At 42.4% G+C, this 21,140-nt stretch overlaps 1 protein-coding gene across 1 annotated transcript in view; it reads right to left on the bottom strand.

The window, feature by feature from the left end:
- Positions 1-21,140, bottom strand: part of LOC138303752 (cadherin-like protein 26) — a 398,556-nt gene that overhangs the window by 93,572 nt on the left and 283,844 nt on the right. Inside the window, exons 10-12 of the mRNA XM_069243135.1 lie at positions 18,341-18,483; positions 15,594-15,824; positions 1,909-2,127 (exon numbers count right to left, since the gene is read on the bottom strand). Of these exons, the coding sequence (XP_069099236.1) occupies positions 1,909-2,127; positions 15,594-15,824; positions 18,341-18,483 (593 nt within the window). The remainder of the gene's footprint in view (positions 1-1,908; positions 2,128-15,593; positions 15,825-18,340; positions 18,484-21,140) is intronic.

Here is a 21,140-nt window from a genome sequence, read left to right as displayed (position 1 = left end):
ATACAAATATGATTTAGGTGGTGATTCCTAGTTTGCCGCCCGCCAAGCGGGAACCTCCAGAAGACCATACCGCGGTCAAAAGACCGCGGCGGTCATTCTGGCTTTCCCGCTGGGCGGGCAGGCGACCGCCAAAAGGCCGCCCGCCTGCCCAGCGGGAAACCCACAGCAACAATGAAGCCGGCTCCGAATGGAGCCGGCGGAGTTGCTTTTGTGGGGCCCTGTTAGGGGGCCCCAGCAGTGCCCATGCCATTGGCATGGGCACTGCAGGGGCCCCCAGGGGCCCCACGACACCCGTTCCCGCCAGCCTGGTTCTGGCGGTCGAAACCGCCAGAACCAGGCTGGCGGGAAGGGGGTCAGAATCCCCATGGCGGCGCTGCCTGCAGCGCCGCCATGGGGGATTCTGCAGGCCAGGGGAAAACCGGCGGGAAACCGCCGGTTTCCCTTTTCTGACCGCGGCTTTACCGCCGCGGTCAGAATGGGCCTGGATGCACCGCCAGCCTGTTGGCGGTGCATCCGCGGTCCACTACCCTGGCGGTCTCGGACCGCCAGGGTAGGAATGACCCCCTTAGTGTCTGAGCCTTTGAAATTCAACTTATGGGTGTCTGCTCCTTTGAAGTTGTGTCTTCTCTACACTGCCCTTTGCCAAAGAGAAAGTCTTACACAACAGGAGTGTCCCCGATTCTAATTGACCAACAATACAGGACAAGGGACTAACCTGGATTTATTCCCACTGAAATATACCCCAAGAAGCTACAAAGGACTGAGCCTTCCTCTCAATCAAGATTCCCCCAGTACCAATCTTATTAGCCTCGCAACCTTCTTGGCATTGAGGCAGGCCCCACTGACAAGTATCTCTTCCTAGACTCGGAGACCTTTAATTTGCACAGTAAAATTTGTATTTCCACCCCATCCTGGGAATGTCAATTATCCTCGACTACCATCTGGGTGTTGCAGTCCTCACTTACTCCTGCCTTTCCATGCTCTGTGTTACTAAAATCTAACCAATAGGCTTCCATGCCATTTGCCATCCACACAAACACACATGCATCCCAGTACGCACATGCAACTATCACATGCTGTCCGATACTACATATAAACTATACAGGCCAAGGATGAATTAGGTTTGCAGCCACTGAGCTTTTCATGAGTGAGCTAGTAGATACTACTCCAGTGCCATAGGTAAAAATAAATATTCACCCTACTGATTACTACTGAACAGCAAATGGGTATGCTGCCACTACCGTGCTTGTGTCACATAGCTTCAGGTAAGGTGAGTAGTCTGCTAACACTCCAAGCCTAATTGCTTTGTTCACCCCACCAGCTCTAACAAGACCACATTGCCATGGGACAGGCCTAGGTCACAAGACTGCACAATCTATGATTACTTAAATACAGAAATCAGTACCAGGGATCCAGATATCCATGTGGCTGGGGAACTCAGAGCAGGGGTGAACATCAGTCACCATGCAGGGGACTTTTCCGTCTCAACCTCTACCTTCTCATGGTACTTCATATTTTTAATAATCCTTTTCTCATAATACTTGTGCCCTCAGCCCACTCCGGGCCTCACACTTCTCTCTCATTGTACCCCATGTTATATTTTTTTCCTCCTTTTGCTAAGAAAGTATTGGCCTCAACACCAATAGATTTCAGAATCTGCGTCCTACACTTCTTGACACCCAGTATAGCCCATCTGTCTCAGAGGACCTTTCTTGTCACAGACCCTTTTCCAAATATCAGTTGTAAGCACTTAGCTGCAACTTTTTGTCATTGACAACAGTTTGCATAAAGTGTGGGAATTGCACATCACTCTTACTCACTAACCTGCTTATCAAATAATATTTCTCATGTGAATAAGGCACCATTTCAACTCTTCTATATAAATATTTAGGTTGATTTACAACTTACCACAGAGGAGAAGAAGAGCCAAAAGTAGTATGGCAATGGCTCCACCCCCCAACAAAGGAGGGGTTACAGTATTTAAGCAAGTGCCACCATTTATACAATCGCAAACGTTGACGGTCAGGTTCTGGAGGGACATAATTCCTTGCTTGTCAGATATTTCAAGATGCATGGTATGGTTTCCTCGGCGCGCTCCTTTCAGCTGTAGCACCTGGAGACTGTCCCCTAGAGCAAAAAACAATGAAGTCAATACAAATATAATGATGACATGTTCAAAATGCACAAAAGGAAACTTATGGTGCATGATTGAGAGTCTCCCGCATAGTTGGGACTTGTCAGAAAATGTAAAATATTATGTAATGTTTTCAGAGGCCCCAGGGAGATTGCAACAGGGACCTAGGGAGAAAAGAAAAGTTAAATGACCTTGTTAGGGAGTGCCCACTGGAATGCAGAGGTTGTTTCTGAAACCAGAACTGCAGGTTGTGCTGGAGATTTGTCTATATGAATAATCATGTGAAAGATTGATTTGAAAATGTAAAAAACAACAACACTGAGAATGAAACTGTGCTGGCTCAGTGCTTCTACAGATTCATGCACTGAGCTGAGCATTTTGACTCATATTATATTAACTGCCCAGAAATGCATTTGCTGTTTGGGTCCACTTTTCGTATCCCCTGGTCATTTTGGAATTAAAGAAGGGACCAAATATGCTTGTGCAACCCCTTATGTAATATCTACCATGCTGGTGCAAGATGTGAAATGGCACAATAGCAAAGGGGCATTCAGTCATATGTATGGGGACAAGACCTCTTGCAAATGATGGAAATCTTTACTTAGGCACTCACCTCGTATTAAAGACATGGATGCAGAGGCAAGGAAGCTGTCGGAAAGTGCACTAGTTGTTCGATGCTGTGAAGTGACACATAGAGCCTGATTTAGAGTTTGGTGGAGGGGTTAATCCATCACAACAGTGAAAGATACCCTGTCCACCAAAACATAAATGTCAATATATCCTATGGGATTTATATTTCGGCGGACAAGATATCCACTCCTGTTGAGACAGAGTAACCCCTCCGCCAAACTCTGAATCAGGCTCACAGTTACTGTCTCCCTCCCTTCCCTTACGGCACCTCTACTTTGGGGGAAAAGAGGCCCCAGTGGCTGTCAGGCATTCTGCTGCAGGAGACTGTAGTCACATACTACAACCACATACCTTGATAGGAATGCCAGGACCACCTTTTGCTGAGAAAGCTGGACCAGTGGCTTGATACCTCCAGTGTACAATTCACTGATGCTCTGGTCCCTGTGTTTGTACTGTTCCCAGTGCAGCATGCCTGCATCAGAACAACATACTTGTTATATTAAGACACACTGTCCAGATCTGTGACTGGTGAGTTCATTTAATGGTGTCTTGAAGCACAGACTGGGACAGAGCACCGCAAGTGCAATATGACCCCATCTTGTCTAACCTAAAAGAGGAAAGATGCTATCAAACAAAGTGGTGCAATATTCATGGAAATGTTAACAAAATGTAGGTACAGTGTGTATTTATTAAATAGTGTGGTGTGTAATGTTACAATTGCAGGAACATGCGGACCCTAGTAGTGATAATTGCAGACTCTGTCCTGGAGACCACAGAGAAGACAGGGACTAATGGGCCACAACTGGGTGTTCGGAATTGTCTGCCTTTGGTGTCTGTCCTACTATGGCTCTGCAAACTGGGTTAAATACATGTTTTATGTAGTTAACTCTCAGGGTAAGGAGAGCAAGCAATCAAAGGTTTCTCAGATAAATAGTGTGACGCCAGGAGCTCATACCTCAACAGTGAAACTGCAGACACACTAACATATTGTCCAGCGTAGTGTTTATCTTTTCTAAAGAAAGCACTTAAACATTACAAGAAAATGGAAATGCACATAATGTAGTGTAACTTAGGCACTGTTATATGTATAGGCATTGATTAGGCACAAGTTCAAAAGTCTTTATGCAAATAAAGCTGATATGGGGAAAGGTGAGAGTTCCAGCTTCAGGATTGCCCTATGTGCAAACCAGACACAGTTTCTCAATTTGTGCAAGCCCAGCCCCATAGTAGCTGCTCAATGGTATCAGTGGCACTGGTTGGTGCAGTCTGTGACTTTAAACCCTTGAATTTCAGTGCCAGTGAAGGGAAACTGTGGATGGGCATTTCACTCTTCTGTGCATCGCTTGTGTTGAACAGCACATCCGACCTGCTCCTTGGTTACTAACCTTCATCAGTTGTGATCATCAGGCCAATACGGCAGCTCCTCAGAGACGGACACCCAAGGGAGCAGTGGTAGCACTAGACCTTCAGGGGTCTAAAGTGGGAAAGCTGCATAAAATAATGACATTCTGGTGTCTTCACAGAGCTAGCCACAGGAACTGCATTGGGTGAAGCTAAACTGCTTCTTCTGAATTTTCCACAAACCAGGACCATGCTGAGCTTCTTCTCCTAGACAATTTGGCTTGTTTTTCTTTCAACTGTCAATTTCTGGCTGTTCTTCAGGCACAGTTTTATGCACAATGGTGGCCTTCACAGCAGGTAGCATAATAGTAGCACCAAACAAGGGTATCCGAAACATAATGGAGTATGAGGTCTTTGCACCTTGGCTGCTACTAGCCTTCCTGAAGCAGCAATCAGGGAAACACTAAAGGGCGAGACATGTTCTCACTTTGAGCAACAAGAATGGCAGTCCAACCCCTCACTCCGCAATCTACCACACATGTACTTGACACACACAAGTTGTAAGCAGAAGGTGTAGGGTTCACATTCATGCTTAAAAGAGGTCAGTAGACCACATTCTTTCCTGACAGAGAGAACATGTACTGGCTAAGCCAGTAGGTCTCATCTTTATAATGAGAGTGCCACTCTATAGCTTGTGCTAATGCTTGTTTGCAAAGAATTGTTTTAAAAGCATACAAAAACATTTTAATACACTGGAGAAAATTCAAACACACATCTTTAGGTATTTCAAAACTGTACACTGAGTTCGACATTTTCCAATCTTCTTAAAAGGCATGGTTTGTTTTTCAAATACCTTTGACTCCAGAACCGAATTTAAAAATAATGAGCAAGTGTGAAGGAGAACAATTGCCAATGCCTAAATTACTTTCCACAGGACTCAGAACTGAAAGAAAGTTCAGCCATATGGTCATCTTCAAGAGACCCAAGATCAGAGGTATGTGCCTCCCAGAAAAGAGACATCTCCTTTTCAGTAATCCTAATTACACCTTCTGCCTCAAATGCCAGTTGAGTAAATGCAGCAGCTGGCCCCCTCCACAGTGCCATTAAAGCATTTATCAGTCAAGGCCTGAGCCTTTGCCCAATATGTGTTATCCAGAGAATAAAATAAAATCAGACTTTAAAGTCTGTTCATTAATCATACCTTGGACAAAATAAAACTGTTGCTGTTGTTCAAATGACAAGTTGTGAGTCGTAGGGAGCAACCCAGCACGTGGGGTGGGTATTTGATGGGGGAAGCATCACAAGAGGGAGATAGCAACAAAACTTGTGCATTCTCATTAAGTGTTGAATGAAAAAGAAAAACGTAGTTCCTAAAAAATCAGCCAAGAAAGGTATGGTGAAAAGGATATGCTCCAGGAGATGGATAAACACAAGAAGAGATAGACTAGCCATCAAATTGGAAACAAACAAATGAGCCACAATAAAGCCAAACAATGGGAAGCAATGAGTGAGCTTCAAGCACGCTGTAAGTTTTTGGCATGGTCCACAAGATGCTTTCACCCTCAGACAGCTGGAAGCTGTCTTTAGATAAGAACTAAAAAGGTCTGGTCATTTTTAAACTTCACAAAAACTCAATACAAGGGCCACCACTTTCTTTAACAACCAAGGACAAGGACAATGACAAGAGTCCTATGAGGGTATGAAGGCACTCTGAACAGTTTCCCAGGATGCCAAACAAAAATCCAGGATGCCTGTTTCACATAAAGTGCAGCACTCACGGCAGGGGTGCACACCTGTTTACCATGCAGGGGTCACACCTGCCACTCTAGGGACAAAACACATATAATAACATATCAAATCATAGGTATTCTATGTGACATCTATAACCATTTTAGATAAAGTGTCAGCACTAAAATGCAGTTTTTTAAGTTCATGATTACTAAGAATAATTAGGGATAGTGTTATACTGTTATGACTTCCAGGGACACATTCTATGTTTATGAATACAGCACAGGAGGGTAAATATATGTGATAATAAAATCAAATGATTACATTGTGTCAAAAATGCTACAACAAATGAATGGTCTAAACTGAGCTTGTTACACTATAGGCCTCATTAAAAAACTGTAAATCGTCGGTGGTCATATGTTGCCAAACGTCTAGTTTCCCTGCACTACCTATTATTGAGGGAAGCACAAGGTTTACACCAACAGAACCCTGTCTGGCTCTACTGATGCCTATGTCTGAAATGGCAACCCATCTGCCAAGGGCCTATCAGTATACAGGAATGGCCATCACTGGGTGTAGCCATTGTCACTCATATTTCCTGCCCCTGCCCACATAGCGACACTTCTAGCATCTTTGAATACTGGTCCTCATATTTATATTGGCAGTCTTTCACAAAGACCGCCAATGTCGCACCCGCCAAATAACGCCAGTGTTAGCGGTCTTCAGACCACCATATTATGGCTTTCCGACACTATTAGGTGGGGTAGCAGCCAGCAGCCATACTGGCAGTCGGCAGTCTAATGGAGGTTGCTTCACTGCCACCGCCATGTCACCACAACACTGCCCGCCGTATTACATCACTGTAAATGGCATGGCGGTGTTGTGGTGATGGGGCGCTGGAAGCAGAGCAAGCGCCTTGGACCCCGTTCCCTCCCGGACAACCACTAGGTAAGGTGATCAACCGACGGGGGGAGTGTTGAGTGTTGTGTGCGTGAATGGGTGTGTGTGTTTGTGTGACTGGAGGGGGTGGGGGTGTTGTGTGTGTTTATGTGCGTGTATGTAAAAGTGTATGTGTGCTTGTGTGAATGGGTGTATGCAGGGGTGGGGGGAGTGTTATGGCCATGTGTGCATGTGTGTGTGAATGAGTGTGTGTGTATGTGTGCGTGTATGTATGTATGTGTGATGTGTGCCTGCATGGATGTGTGGGGGGCAGGGGGATTCAGAATAGGGATCAGGGGGGCAGGGAGAACAGAATAGGGATCGGGGAGGGGTTTTCACTGCTTGCGAGGGGCTTCTGATGGAGTCAGGGGGTGGGTCGTACATGGAGGGGGTGGATGGGGAGTCCTGCAGTGGCGACAGGGATGAGTATTCCTGTCACCAGTATTGTTACCACCAGGGATTCTGTGGCAGGGCTGCCACCACGGAATCCCTGGCGGTAAGTATTCTCAAAAAACCACCGGCGGTGTTAGGTTGATCGTCAGGTCGAAGGTGGTCAACCTTCGGCCAGGCGGTCCTATCCCCCTTGCGGTACAGGTGGTGAACTGGCTGCAATGCAGCCAGTTCACTATCGTTGTCATAATTTGGCAGTCCTGCACCGCCACGCTGTCGGCAGTCTGGCCACCGGCGTGGCAGAGCAGGACCGCCAGGGTCATAATGATCCCCATAGTCTGGACTGCTTTGCAAGATAATTATGCTCTTGACAATGAGGTCAAATATGGGGCACTCCAGTACCATACTAAACACATCTTTGTGTCTTAAAAGGGATAGAGCTGAAGCAAACACTTTTGCACAGTACCTCCGGCATTTATTATTATGGCTTTGGAAGAACAAAGTTATGTGTGACAGCCATTCATTGTACAGGATAAGTGTCATCTCTACATCAGAAGGTCTGTTATTTTAGGAATGTCGAAGAACAAATCCAACAAATTCTTCTTTGATAGACATAAGTCAGGAAGAAAACCCAACAAAAGAATCAATTTAAAAATGTCAATGTTATTATGTACATTTCTCTTTGGCAACCATAAAGTAACATCATATCAATCATTTTATCCTTCAAATGAAATTCATCAAAATGACAGTGCCTAGTAAATCACAGAAGTATTAGGCCGGTATAGAAATAGAAGGATTAAGTAATAGAAAACATATAGTACAAGCAATGAAAGGTACCCCATATTTGAAAGGATGAAAGCACAGCCCACTTCCTGCGAGAGGGTAAGGAGAAAAGGCACTTGCCTATGCTTTGAAATTTGGAGGAAGTTTATTCGGGATTCCTATTAAACTAACAACGTCCACAGATTTCAGATCTTTAACAAAATACCAGATCTCTCTTGGTTTCTGTAATATACGAAATGAAGTTTGTCACTGGTATTCCATGCTAAAAAGGTACACCCATCATTTTCCTGCTGTAAATTGTTTTCTTTCAAGTCAATAGGATAGTTGAGAGTGCCAAGTGGCTGATGATGTTAATGTAAGAGTTGGATCCTGGAAGATCTTTTCTCTTTCAAAGTTTCATTTTTAATATGAAATATATTCCTGTTCTGTTATAAATGTCTTAATTTGTGAGCCGACACAGTGTGCACCATTATTTTTGTTTTGGGTTTCTTTATCTTGAAACATTCATTGCTATAGGAGGATCCAGTTGTCTCAATCATTTAGTGAAGCTCCCTTGCATCCTTGAGAGAGGGACCACTATGTTTGATTACATCAAGATGAGAAATGATATATAGAAGATTCATAAACATGAAGAGAAGTAAATTAGAAAGATTATTAAAGTTAAAAGAAGGTTATGGCAATAAAAAATACTTTGCTATTTCCAATCTAGATATCAAGAGGCCTGCTCCATTTATTGAGCTATAGTGTATAAAAACTGGAAAGATGTTAAAATTAAATGTACAATGAGTGTTTGTGTATGGATATGTTTGATGACACACCACAAAATAAGGCCTCATTTGAATGCTGAAATACCTGACATAAGTAAGGGGTGTGTCTTATGCGTGTAACTAATACTAACATATGGACTTCCTATGTCAGGTGACCCTCCCAAAGTAAGGAACAGGCCCCTTGAGAAATCACGGGCCACTAAGCGTCCGCAAAACGTTTGCCAGTTCAGCTGCAGTCCTTGGACCTACCCACTGGCTGCAAACCCAGAGTTCAAACTTTTATGACACCCCCCTAAATTTAGAGCTATCTTTCTATCGGTTTTTGGTCCTGAAAAAAATGCCACCTGATCCGTAAGCACATCTACGGCGTGAAGCATGTTGATCATCATTCTGTAGTATCTCCATACACAGATTATTGTAGGTAGGGTAGGAACATTATTTTTCAACATTCTCTCCACTTGTTTGTTTTTTGCTTGGCATAGGAACTCCAGGTTTGAATAAAAAGTGATTCTAGTACCTATAGTCAATTTTAGCTTCAATCTTTCCAGTCCTATCATTGGATCACACTTTAGGCTTTATTGTATTCCTACAGTTCCTGTTAGCACTATTCTAAATGATCTCCGGCAGGGCCTGGCGGGCCTGTCGGGCATTGCAGCGCCAGCCTGACAAGGAGTAAGCCGATGATGAAGCATGCCACCAATTGGCAGGTGTGGGATCTTGCTTCTAAATAGCTATGTGTCTCAGGTGACCTGTGTTCTCCCGTAATTGGGTATGAGGAAACACAACTCACAGAACAGTGTACTCAGTTGTTATAATTATCGTTCCTTGGGAGACAGAACAATGGAGCATCAACATCTCCCAGTCCTTCCTTTTCCATTTACCACCCAGTAAATGGTTCAGATTTTTTTAAAATGAACGATGTTTGATTCCAAGTCTAGCAGGCTGATTGAGCTAAAGAAGTTTATGTTTCCGTAAGATGGAACTTTGAGTGGATACCCCAATAAAAATGTTCTTAAGCGCATGTGTCTACCAGTAAATAAGGAGTTCAGAATGTATGAGAAAAAAAGAAAACTCGACAATGAAAGTCATTAGGAAAAATTGCTGCCATTTAAAGTAAATTGAAACGTAACGAACGAGCACATTTTAAGTCACTTACAGAGTTTATGCCACTCAATACAAGTTGGGAGTTTGACGCCTTACATAGTTCTTCATCACTCGTAGTAAAAATTATGAAAAAACATATATCCCTTAGGACCAACCTGGAGAGTGTATATGAAGAGGTCTTCGAAAGGTCACCATCGTCTTGCACGAGTCTAAGACAAAGTTTGGATTTCTGGTTTAAAAAGTTAGGAAATGCCAATATCAGCCTGAAGTTGGTGATTGCTCTCGGTAGGAACTTCCACATTTGAACTAGGAGAAATCTTTCATCTTTGAAAATGTTTAACTGGACAAACCAAAAGACTATGACACTCCATACCTACAGGTTTCCAAGAAGTCAGGTGTGATCTCAGCTCACTGCAAAGGTTCACACACTAGGCATCCACAAGTCAAAGGCGACTTGGGAAACAAGAGGTAAAGGTAAATTACTGCTTCAGAGCTTCTCCATTCCTTTTCACATTGTACTAAAGGAGTATTAAGGTTTTCTTTGAGAAAACGTAATGCAGGCCTGAGCCATTAGACTTCAGCTAAAACAAACCTGGACCCCCTAGACCCAAATATTTCTGAGACTGATAAGGCCTTCAAATGTTGCGGTTTTGCAGTAGTTTGTTATGTAAGAGAGCCTGCCTTTATGCTTCTGTGCCTTACATGTAGAGCCCCCTCTCTCTACTATATATGGGTACTCATCAGGCAATATGATGACTCTTTAAGTAATTCCCTTTAAAAATGGGGCTGTAAATATAAAGAAGCTAGCATCCTGCTTGCTTAGTGCCTTAAGCAGGAGATGCACATTTGACTTAGGGCCTGATATAGAGTTTTGTGGAGGGGTAACTCTGTCACAAAAGTGACAGATAGCCTGTCCGCCAAAATATAAACCCCTTTATGTCCTATGGGATTTATATTTCGGTAGATGATATCCATCACCGCTGTGACAGAGTAAATCCTCTGCCAAACTCTAAATCAGGCCCTTAGTTCTTTACTCTTTGTGGGGCAGGAGGGAACTGTCTTTCCCTTAACCCCTCAGGTGCCTGGGACGAGCTGGTCCAGGACCCGGGATTTTTTAATTTACATCAGTTTAATGCAAGGTGAGCAACCCCTTAGGCAAGGGTCGCTCCTATGGGGGACACATTTATTTTAGGCCACTGCAGATCGGGCTATTTTAATTAGGCCGATCTGCTCCCAAGGGGGCAGAAACCACTAGGCACCTGGATTTTTTTAATTACTTTTTTCAGATAAGGAGCGACCCCTTAAGCAAGGGTCACTTGCATGGGGGGCAAATTTATTTTAGGCCATTTCTGCCCCCCCTAGGGGGCAGATCGGCCTATTTCTATGAGGTCGATCCGCCCCCAGAGGGGGCACAAACCAGGTAGGCATCAGGGATTGGTGAGTGTGTGTGTTTTTTGTTTGGGGGGCAGCCCCTTGGGCAAGGGTCTGTCCCCGTGGGGGCAACTTAACTGTTGGCCATTTCTGCCCCCCTTGGGGTCAGATTGGCCTATATTTGGAAGGTCCATCTGCCCCAAGGGGGGGGGGGAGCAGAAAGCCCAACAGAGACCAGGGAAGATTTTTTCTCAAAAAAAGAGGATGGGGGTATGGCCATACCCCCACCCCAAAAAAAATGGGGACAAAGTTGTTCTGCCCACCAGTGGGCAGATTGAGCAATTACCCCAATTCACATCCCGTTGGGCAGAAAACCTACTAGATAAGAGGAAATTTTTAAGAAATAGTGGGATGGTGGCTACCATCCAGTATGGGCAAGGTTATGACCCCACCCTCAACTGAAGGGGGCAACAGTCTTTCATCTCACCCCCTTCACACTAAAAGTTCTTATCCCAACAGCAAGCAAAAGGACATTTGATTATTTTACATTTGGACCATGAGAGCTTGTCTAACTCTCAAAATCGTCCCACTTGGAATGGTGAGGGCTGCACTTTTTGGAAATCTACAAGACCTAGACACATCTGAAAATTAAACATTTGGGCGAGTCCAGGGTGGTGTGCTTCCCATGCACGCCACACCATTTTTCTACCCACAATGACTGCAAACCTTCAACTTTGCTTGAAATCACACATGTTCCCTACATTTTTGTGATTGAACCTCCGGAATCTGCAGGAATCCATAAAATTCCTACCACCCCGCATTGTTTCATCTATACCAATGAAAATTCTCCCCTACTTGTCAGCTTAAAAATGTTTTTTTTCAGACTGCCCTTTTGGGCCCGCTTTGGTTCCCCCTCAATTTCGGCCTGTTTTTGGCTCTTCCCTGTCACAGGCACTTAGCCCACCTACACAAGTGAGGTATCATATTTATTGGGAGACTGAGGGGAATGTTGGGTGGTAGGAAATTTGTGCTGGTGAAGTGATCTCACACAGAAATGTGGGAAAAATTTGATTTTTTGTTAGCTAAATTTGAGGTTTGCTGATGATTCGGGTAAGAAAACACTGGAGGATCCATGCAAGTCACACCTCCCTAGACTGCCTCGTGTGTCTAGTGTTCAGAAATGTCTGGGTTTGGTAGGTTTCTCTAGGTGGCTGCTGAGCCCAGGAACAAAAACACAGTTGCCCCCCTCCGCAAAAACAGGAAGTTTTGTATTTGCTAATTTTGATGTGTCCACGTAGTGTTTTAGGGCATTTCCTGTGGCGGGCACAACGCTTACCCACACAAGTGAGGTACCATTATTATCGGGAGATCTCGAGGAATGCTGGGTGGAAGGAAGTCTGTGGGTCTCCTCAAATTCCAGAACTTTCTATCACTGAAATGTGAGGAAAAAGTGTTTTTTGCCAAATTCTGAGGTTTGCAAAGGATTCTGGGTAATAGAACCTGGTGAGAGTGCCGCAAGTTACCCCATCCTGGGTTCCCCTAGGTGTCTAGTTTTCAGAAATGTCCAGGTTTGCTAGGTTTTTCTAGGTGCCAGATGAGCTAGAGGCCAAAATCCACAGCTAGGGATTTTGCAAAAAACAGGTCAGTTTTTCTTTGGGAAAATGTAATGTGTCCATGTTGTGTTTTGAGGCATTTCCTGTTGCGGGCACTAGGCCTACCCACACAAGTGAGGTACCATTTTTATTGGGAGACTTGGGGGAATGCTGGGTGATAGGAAACTTGTTGCTCCTCTCAGAATCCAGAACTTTCTATCACTGAAATGTGAGGAAAAAGTGGGGGATATTGCCACATTTTGAGGTTTTCAAAGGATTCTGGGTAACAGAACCTGGTGAGCGTGCTACAAGTTACCCCATTCTGGGTTCCCCTAGGTGTCTAGTTTTTAGAAATGTCCAGGTTTTCCTAGGTGCCGAATGAGCTAGAAGCCAAAATCCACAGCTAGGCACTTTGTTTTCTTTGGGCGAATGTGATGTGTCCATGTTGTGTTTCAAGGCATTACCTGTTGCGGGAACTAGTCCTACCCACACAAGTGAGGTACAGTGTTTATCGAGAGACTTGGGGGGAGGCTGGGTGGAAGGAAACTTGTGTCTTCTCTCAGATTCCAGAACTTTCTGTCACTGAAATTTGAGGACAAGGTGTTTTTTTGCCAAATTTGGAGGTTTGCAAAGGATTCTGGGTAACAGAACCTAGTGAGAGCCCCACAAGTCACCCCATTCTGAATTCCCAAAGGTATCTAGTTTTAAAAAATGCACAGGTTTGGTAGGTTTCCCTAGATGCTGGCTGAGCTAGAGGCCAAAATCCACAGCTAGTCACTTTCCAAAAAAACATGTCAGATTTCAATGTAAAAATGTGATGTGTCCACATTGCGTTTCCTGTCGTGGGCACTAAGCCTACCCACACAAGTGAGGTACAATATTTATCGGGAGACTTGGGGGAACACGTAATAGCAGAACAAGTGTTATTGCCCCTTGTCTTTTTCTCTACATTTTGTCCTTCCCAATGTAAGAGAGTGTGTAAAAAAAAGACGTCTATTTGAGTAATGCCCTGTAATTCACATGCTGGTATGGGGACCCCGGAATTCAGAGATGTGCAAATAACCACTGCTTCTCAACACCTTATCTTGTGCCCATTTTGGAAATACAAAGGTTTCCTTGATACCTATTTTTAAATCTTTATATTTCACCAAATGAATTGCTGTATACCACGTATACAATGAAAACCCATTGCAAGGTGCAGCCCCTATACTGGCTCTGGGTACCTAGGGTTCTTGATGAACCTACAAGCCCTATATATCCCCGCAACCAGAAGAGTCCAGCAGATGTAATGGTATATTGCTTTGGAAAATCTGACATTGCAGGAAAAAGTTAGCAAGTAAAACATGGAGAGAAATGGCTGTTTTCTTCACCTCAATTTCAATATTTTTTATTTCTGCTGTTATTTTCTGTAGGAAAACCTTGTAGGATCTACACAAATGACTTGCTGGATTCAGAATGTTGTCTACTTTTAAGAACTGTTTAGCTGCCTGGGATCAAGCACAGCATTGGTTTCACAACCATTTGTGTCACTAACTGGAAGGAGGCTAAAAGCACACAAAAATAGTAAAAATGGGATATGTCTCAGTAAAATGCCAAAGTTATGTTGAAAAATGTGGTTTTCTGATTCAAGTATGCCTGTTCCTAAAAGACGGGAAGATGGTGATTTTAGCAATGCAACCCCTTTGTTGATGCCACTTTCAGGGAAAAAAACACAAGCCTTCTTCTGCAGCTCTTTTTTCCTATTTTAAAAAAAAGCTAAATCTTCTAGTATTTTGGCTAATTTCTTGGTCTCCTCCAGGGGAACCCACAAACATCCCTAGGATGTTGGGAAAAAAAGAAGCAAATTTGGCCTGGGTAGCTTATGTGGAAAAAAGTTATGAGGGCCTAAGCGCAAATTGCCCCAAATAGCCAAAAAAAAGGTCTGGCACTTGAGGGGAAAAGGCCTTGCAGTGAAGGGGTTAAGAGATGCAGAACTCAGACCACTGAGAATTGTAACAAGGATGGAAAAGATGCTCTCTGTTCCACTAAATCAGGAAAAAAGACTATGATTAGCACCTGTCACTAACCATGCTGAGAACCTAAGCTACACGAGCTTGCTTCAATACTCTTTAATTCTTGGGACTCCACTCCAGATAAAGAATAAGCTAATGAGCTAATGAAAATGAATAACAAGTGAAGAAGAGCAGTACATTCTTGCTGTGTTCAAGGACGATCAGAATTAGTTTTCAGCTCTCCCCATGACAATGTAGGTGGAAGACTATCTCATCATCTAATAAAGAGAAGAAGAACGATGCACTCTGTACAATTTAAGGAAAAGTTGTACTTTTCATTGACAGCTGTTTTTATGTGAACAATTCAGTAGTATGTTTGCCAGTGTGTTTCTATTGATATAGAAGATTTTCTCCCAAGGGAATTATATCGATCTGCAAGGTGATAAAAGCTGGGTCTAACATTATAATTTCGAGAGCAATTTTTGTCAAGGTAACAAACTTTGTTAGTTTTTCCAACTTTCCAAATCATTAGATGGAGGCAAAAGGCCCTACACCCATGTTTTGGAGAGGTTTTTTATAGCAAATAGCATTTTTTTTAAATTATTTTTCAACAGATGGTTAGTGTTTGTCAGGGGGTATTTTCCACACAAAACCTACTATTGCAGGACTTTTGTTCTGCAGTTTATTTATTTTTGTAAAACATTATCACCTTCTATAACTTTCAGAAACATGCAAAATCTTGACACAAAAACTGTAAAACACATAGGGACAAAAACCTTTGCAACCTCCTTGCTCAGACTGTTTTCACCTCTGCCACACTTACCATATATGTCCTTCAGTGCAAGCTGCTCCTTGAGACGCTCTTTTTCAAGTAGCTCAAAATGGAATGGTCCAGAGTAGGGGTCTATGTCCTTGTCTTTCACTGGCACAGTAACCAGGGCTTCCTCTTTCCCTGCGCAAATGATAACGTACGGCATGATGATCTGTGGTGTGTTATCGTTTACATCCTTTATATTGATGACCAGTGTTGCTGTGCCAGTCATTGGTGGAACCCCTGGAAAATGAAAGTAAACGTTTGCCATTTTCCACCTTAAGACCGTGGTAAGGTAAAAGAGTAGGCTAGAAGGTTCCTTTTTAACAGAGAGAGTTGTAGAAGACTTACTTCCACATATCTTAAACACACCCAAAAATTTAATACAAGACATGGTAGAATCTACAAGGATTTTTTACTTGAACCATCACGTGTCATTTGGGGCAAGAGGAGACAAACCTTTGGCCCTTGTTTAAGAAAAGTGGCCCTGCAGGGCCATTTTTCTTGCACCCTTAGTGCCTCCTTAACGCCACCATGTGTGTGTCATATTTAAGATACGGTGCACCAGGCGGGAGTTAGGGGAACTAGCGTCAATCTTTTTGCAGGATTAGCATTAAAAAGTATGAGGCCCATTGAAAATGATGGCATGCGTCCTTTTAACACCTGCTCTGACCAGACGTTAACAGTGCCGAAATAAATGACGCAAAGAAATCTTTTAGATTTCTTTGGGCCTTTTTTTTCAGTCCCCCAACGGGGAAACGCCCCCCTTTCATACATTATGCCTGGCGCAGACATGATGTAGCACTAAGGGTTACAAAGAGGCTCAACACATGCATTGCACCACTTTGTAAATTTGGCACAGTGATTTTGGCCTTGTTGGGGTACATTAACGTTAAAAAAAAATTATGCTATTGTGGCCCAAGTCTTTTAATGTGCTGACGTTAAAAGGGAAGATTTCCCTTGTAATCAGCTTATTCTGCTTCAGCTGAAAAGACATATTATACAGATCTTTTACCTCTCATGTGGAGTGGTTGGAATTCAACTGAATTCCACAACTCTACGCTGTAGTGAATTGATATTAATGATTAGTAGAATAAAGGAATGTGTGTGATCCTGCTCACTTTTCACAAAACTCAGTCCTTGCAACGTTCACTGGTATATTCAGAATTTTGGTAATTCTTCAGAGTAAGCCATGTAATGAATGTAGGCATGTTATCCTAGGTAAAGTATTACCCCCATTTAGTTCGCTATCAGCTGGACCATTATTTTCTCCTAAAATGCACATGCCCGCTAACCAGCAGTTATTAAAAATGGTCCTGCATGCCTCACTGAGTTATAGCAGCCAAATCATTTCAGTGTCAGTGACTGCCAGATGTTTCATTCTATTCCCTCTTCATTGAGGTAATACATATGAGCAAGGAAGGCTGAGAGCCTGTTTCTAGATTAAATTCCATTTCCCATTCCGTCCGTTCATTTTACAAAGGTGCCCATTCTTTGTTGAATCTGAAGTGTGTTTTTAAGGCTCTGTCCTTTTCTCAGGTGGACTGCTTCAGGACTGGTAGCTCTGCTCTTGTAGGTTAAACATCTGTCGCCAATCCCGAGCAAAGTGCTAAGATTCTGCTGGCTAGAGACCAATTTTTAGTTGCTAGAGGTTAAATTAGAAATTAAACAATGATACCAATTAATATACCTGTCTAAATTAGACTTAAATTAAAAACTCCATAGCTTGCATACCGGGATCGGGTCAGTGCTTAATTTTAGCCGGTGGTTGCCATTGGGGGCCATTAAACTCAATTTTTGGGATCGGTACTTATTTTTCCTAATCAGATGTTTCTCAATAGCAAGAGAGGGAAAACACATGAAGTGGGAAGATGGAGGAACAGAGAGACTGGAAAACAACTGAAAAAGGACAAAGGGCAATGGGGTTTCTGGTGCTGGATTAAAGAGGTATGAGGTTGAATCAAGACTATGCAGATATTTAATACCGCGGTCCTGGGAGTCCAAGCAGATGTTTGGCCACTGGCATTCATTGTTTTACAAACTAAGCACTGGGTGCGGGGTTCTTTGATTTTACTTCTACAAATCTAGGATTTCCAAGGTTACTGGCATCGGACACCTGCACAAACATAACAAGAGAGGTGATGGGAACTTTTTGATAGTGGGTCTCTACCTCTGGAATGACATTTCTGTGACACGTGCAACAACAGTAAAGTGTATGCATTTTTTTAACATCTAGGTTCAACCCTCTCACATACAGTCCAGTCTGTAACAGAACTTGAACTACCCAATTTCAGCACTTGCAATAAGATTGCCCTCAATTATACACTAAGCAAGAGTTCTTATTCAATAGTTGACTCACTCATTCACTGATTACCACTGATCTCTCAATCCCAGTGATTCATCCACTGACCAAATATTGGCTCACACTTGGGGAAAGCAACCAATTTCAGCACTTGCATGAAGATCGCCCTCAATTATACACTAAGCAAGAGAACTTATCCACTCGTTCACTCACTCATTCACTGATTACCACTGAGCTCTCAATCCCAATGGCTCATCCACTGACCATATATTGGCTCACACTTGGAAAAAGCAACCAGTTTTCCCCCTGATTTCCATGCCCAACCTCTTACACAACCTCTCACCCACTCACTAATGGTCACAGCCACCATGCACCCACCCACTCAGGCCATTCACACAGTTGTTGCTCAAACATAGCATTGATTTGAAGATATCACGTCATATGATTAGTAACCTACCATCATCCACTGCCAGCAGGATGGCAGTATAGGTGTTATTCACTACATAGTCTGACTCTCTATCCAGAATAGCCTTGGAGGTGATAACACCTGTATGTTCATCCACTGATATCCATCCTGCTGGATCTGAAAACACCTGGTACCTGTGAAATTGGATATTCATAGATATTATACAAATTCATAGTATTCTGTTCTTCGTGACTAGTACAGTACAGCCCAATCAAGATATTAATAATTTTCGATAATATTGCTGTCAGTCAATAAAGCAGCAGTAAATGAGCATCTAATTGTCCCCTCGTGCCTTCACTGTGTACTGAGATAGCGTTTGTATTTGTAGGCCTTCCAAATTTGTTATAGATTGAATTGCCTTTTTACTGTTTTTAAAAGTAATAATGTTTTATGAAAAGATATGATTTTCAATATTGAAAGAATAAAGTTCCCTAATTGGAATTTTTTGATGTAGTCACAGTGCATGGGAACTGAGGGCAGGAAAGGCTACATATGTGAAGGCGGGAAGACAGAATCAAGGCTTAAAGTACTCCAAACAGGCAGGATGTTTGTATTTTCAGTTCAGGCGTTAGATATCATCCTTTGATTTTACTAAAATGATACTTATATAATAAAGCAATTTTTGAGGTTTTCAGCCAGTCCTCTTCCTCCACTGTTCTCTTGTTGTGGCATTCACATTCTCTTCTGCCCACTACAGTATAAGGCAGTTGATCAACCCACTTAGCCAACTTCAGTTTGAAAGACAGGCAATGTTCTGCTCTTTCACAAAGAGCACACCCACACGGATAAAAGTTCCCTTCAATTTCATGGACTCCCACGGCTACAAGTCGACTTTAATACCAACTTTTGTTTTCTTTTCCAATGTTATTTTCTTAATATTGGTAACAGACCTGTCCTCTCACAACAATGTTATATGGCCTTTCTTGCCAGTTATTATCATCATTGTGTTTCATTTGTTTTCAAAGCACATATGGTGCCAGGCGGGTGTTGCCACGGGGGGGGCAGGAATTCACCTGATGGTCTCTTTCACACAGGTGACCCCTATTCTTGTCTCTTTTCTTGTTTACCTCTTTTGGAATCTCAGGTCGACTCCCAAATACAGGGGGTCTTTGTAAATTAGCTCACAGCGGCTTGGGTCATGAGCGTTATGCCCTCAATGATCAGAAAGTACTGTACTATCTGAATCCGGGAAAACGTTGTTAACCTGGTTGTAAAACAGTTTTCATCAAAATGCAAACATGAAATATGAACCTGTTCTATACATTTATGTGAAATGTGCTTGTGTAAGCTGTAATCTGCTCTTTTGTCGTTGTCAATGTTTCCCATGCAAAACATGTGAAATTAGCTTCTGTACACTGTTTTGCTGTAGTATGTAACTATTCTTATGTAAAGAGATGTGATACCTATGGGGACATATTCTAGCAATAGAAATCTGGAAAAATAAATAAGCAAATTTAGAATTTACATAGAAAAAGAAAACAAGCATTGGCAAAACCTAAAATGATGGTAGGCAACCCAAATCGATTGGATGCACCTATGCTTAGTATGATTGTGAATCAGTTTGCTTGTGATTTATACAGTTGACCCAATGGTTTGCAGTACTTTTGACCTCTAAATTGCATCACCTCAAGCTATACTTTCTCTAAACTGAGTTCCTCTTGATGCCCTCTCTATAGTCTTATGCCTCTTTTGTGTTTGATCCCGTCTGAATGCACTTATAGTGCTAGACTGCAAACTCTGCATTGTGCAATGTCTGAAATCCCCCAGATACATTTTTGAAAAGAACTTGAATCTTCAAGCCCACTTCATTCCACTTTCTAGTAGGGCCCAATTCAATATGAAATTATTTGTGGGTGAGGAATTTAAGGAAGTGATAAAACATCTGCGATTGTCTAGATCGGATTATGAAAACTCCCTTGTGGTATGAATTCATAAAAAGCTCCACTCAAAGCAGATTTTCATTGACCTTCTAGGCTAGCACTAGTGATGAGAAACTTTGATCACATTACGACTACTGTTATGGCTCTCAATTTGTTCTTTATCAAAATATGGAGGCCCTTCTAGCTAGCCTAAAAAACATAAAAGGTGATCTATTCCATTATTTTAAGTTACTTTATGTACTAACTGAAAACGTCAGGTGGATGGTGAGATGTTAAGATTGCTAACACTGTCTTACTCTTTCCTTCCAAAGGAATATATACCTTTGAGTGCTTCTAAAGTCTACACCTCTCCTGCCGTGGATATAAATACAGTATGTTCCAAGACAACTTCAATAAAGAATTGAACATTGTAGTGTTAATATGACATTTCCTTCTTGGATTGATCTTCATTGTCACTTACGAAGACTTGAATGAGTGACAAAGTTACTTATAGTATTGTGTTTGTAATTATGTGAATTATCTGTATCATTCAGAAGTTTATTGTAAAATTAATTACAAGTATACAATATTATTTTAATATAATCTATGTATTGTTCCACCTCCTAGGTGATCTGAAAATTTATTTTCAATTGCCGTATTGTATATTCTTTGGGTCCCTGTAACAGTTGCTTTTATAACTTGAAATTGGGGAAAACCTCATGTTACCCTTTCAGTCTACTCTGAGCTTTATTAAACTGCTAAGAAATAAACAAATACATTCTCTGATGTGGATGGTGAAAAATTAATAATACATTCTCTGTTGCGAATGGCGAAAATGTGCTATTTCATCAGTGTCTACCAATAAGCCCCTCTCTGGCAATGCATTAAGGGATTGGAATTCCCTTCTGACATTTGTCAGACAAGTCTCTTTC

The sequence above is a fragment of the Pleurodeles waltl genome, chromosome 7 (assembly GCF_031143425.1).
Source record: "Pleurodeles waltl isolate 20211129_DDA chromosome 7, aPleWal1.hap1.20221129, whole genome shotgun sequence".
Taxonomy (NCBI): domain Eukaryota; kingdom Metazoa; phylum Chordata; class Amphibia; order Caudata; family Salamandridae; genus Pleurodeles; species Pleurodeles waltl.
Note: the sequence above shows the minus strand (reverse complement) of the source record. Positions and strands in the feature narration are given on the sequence as shown.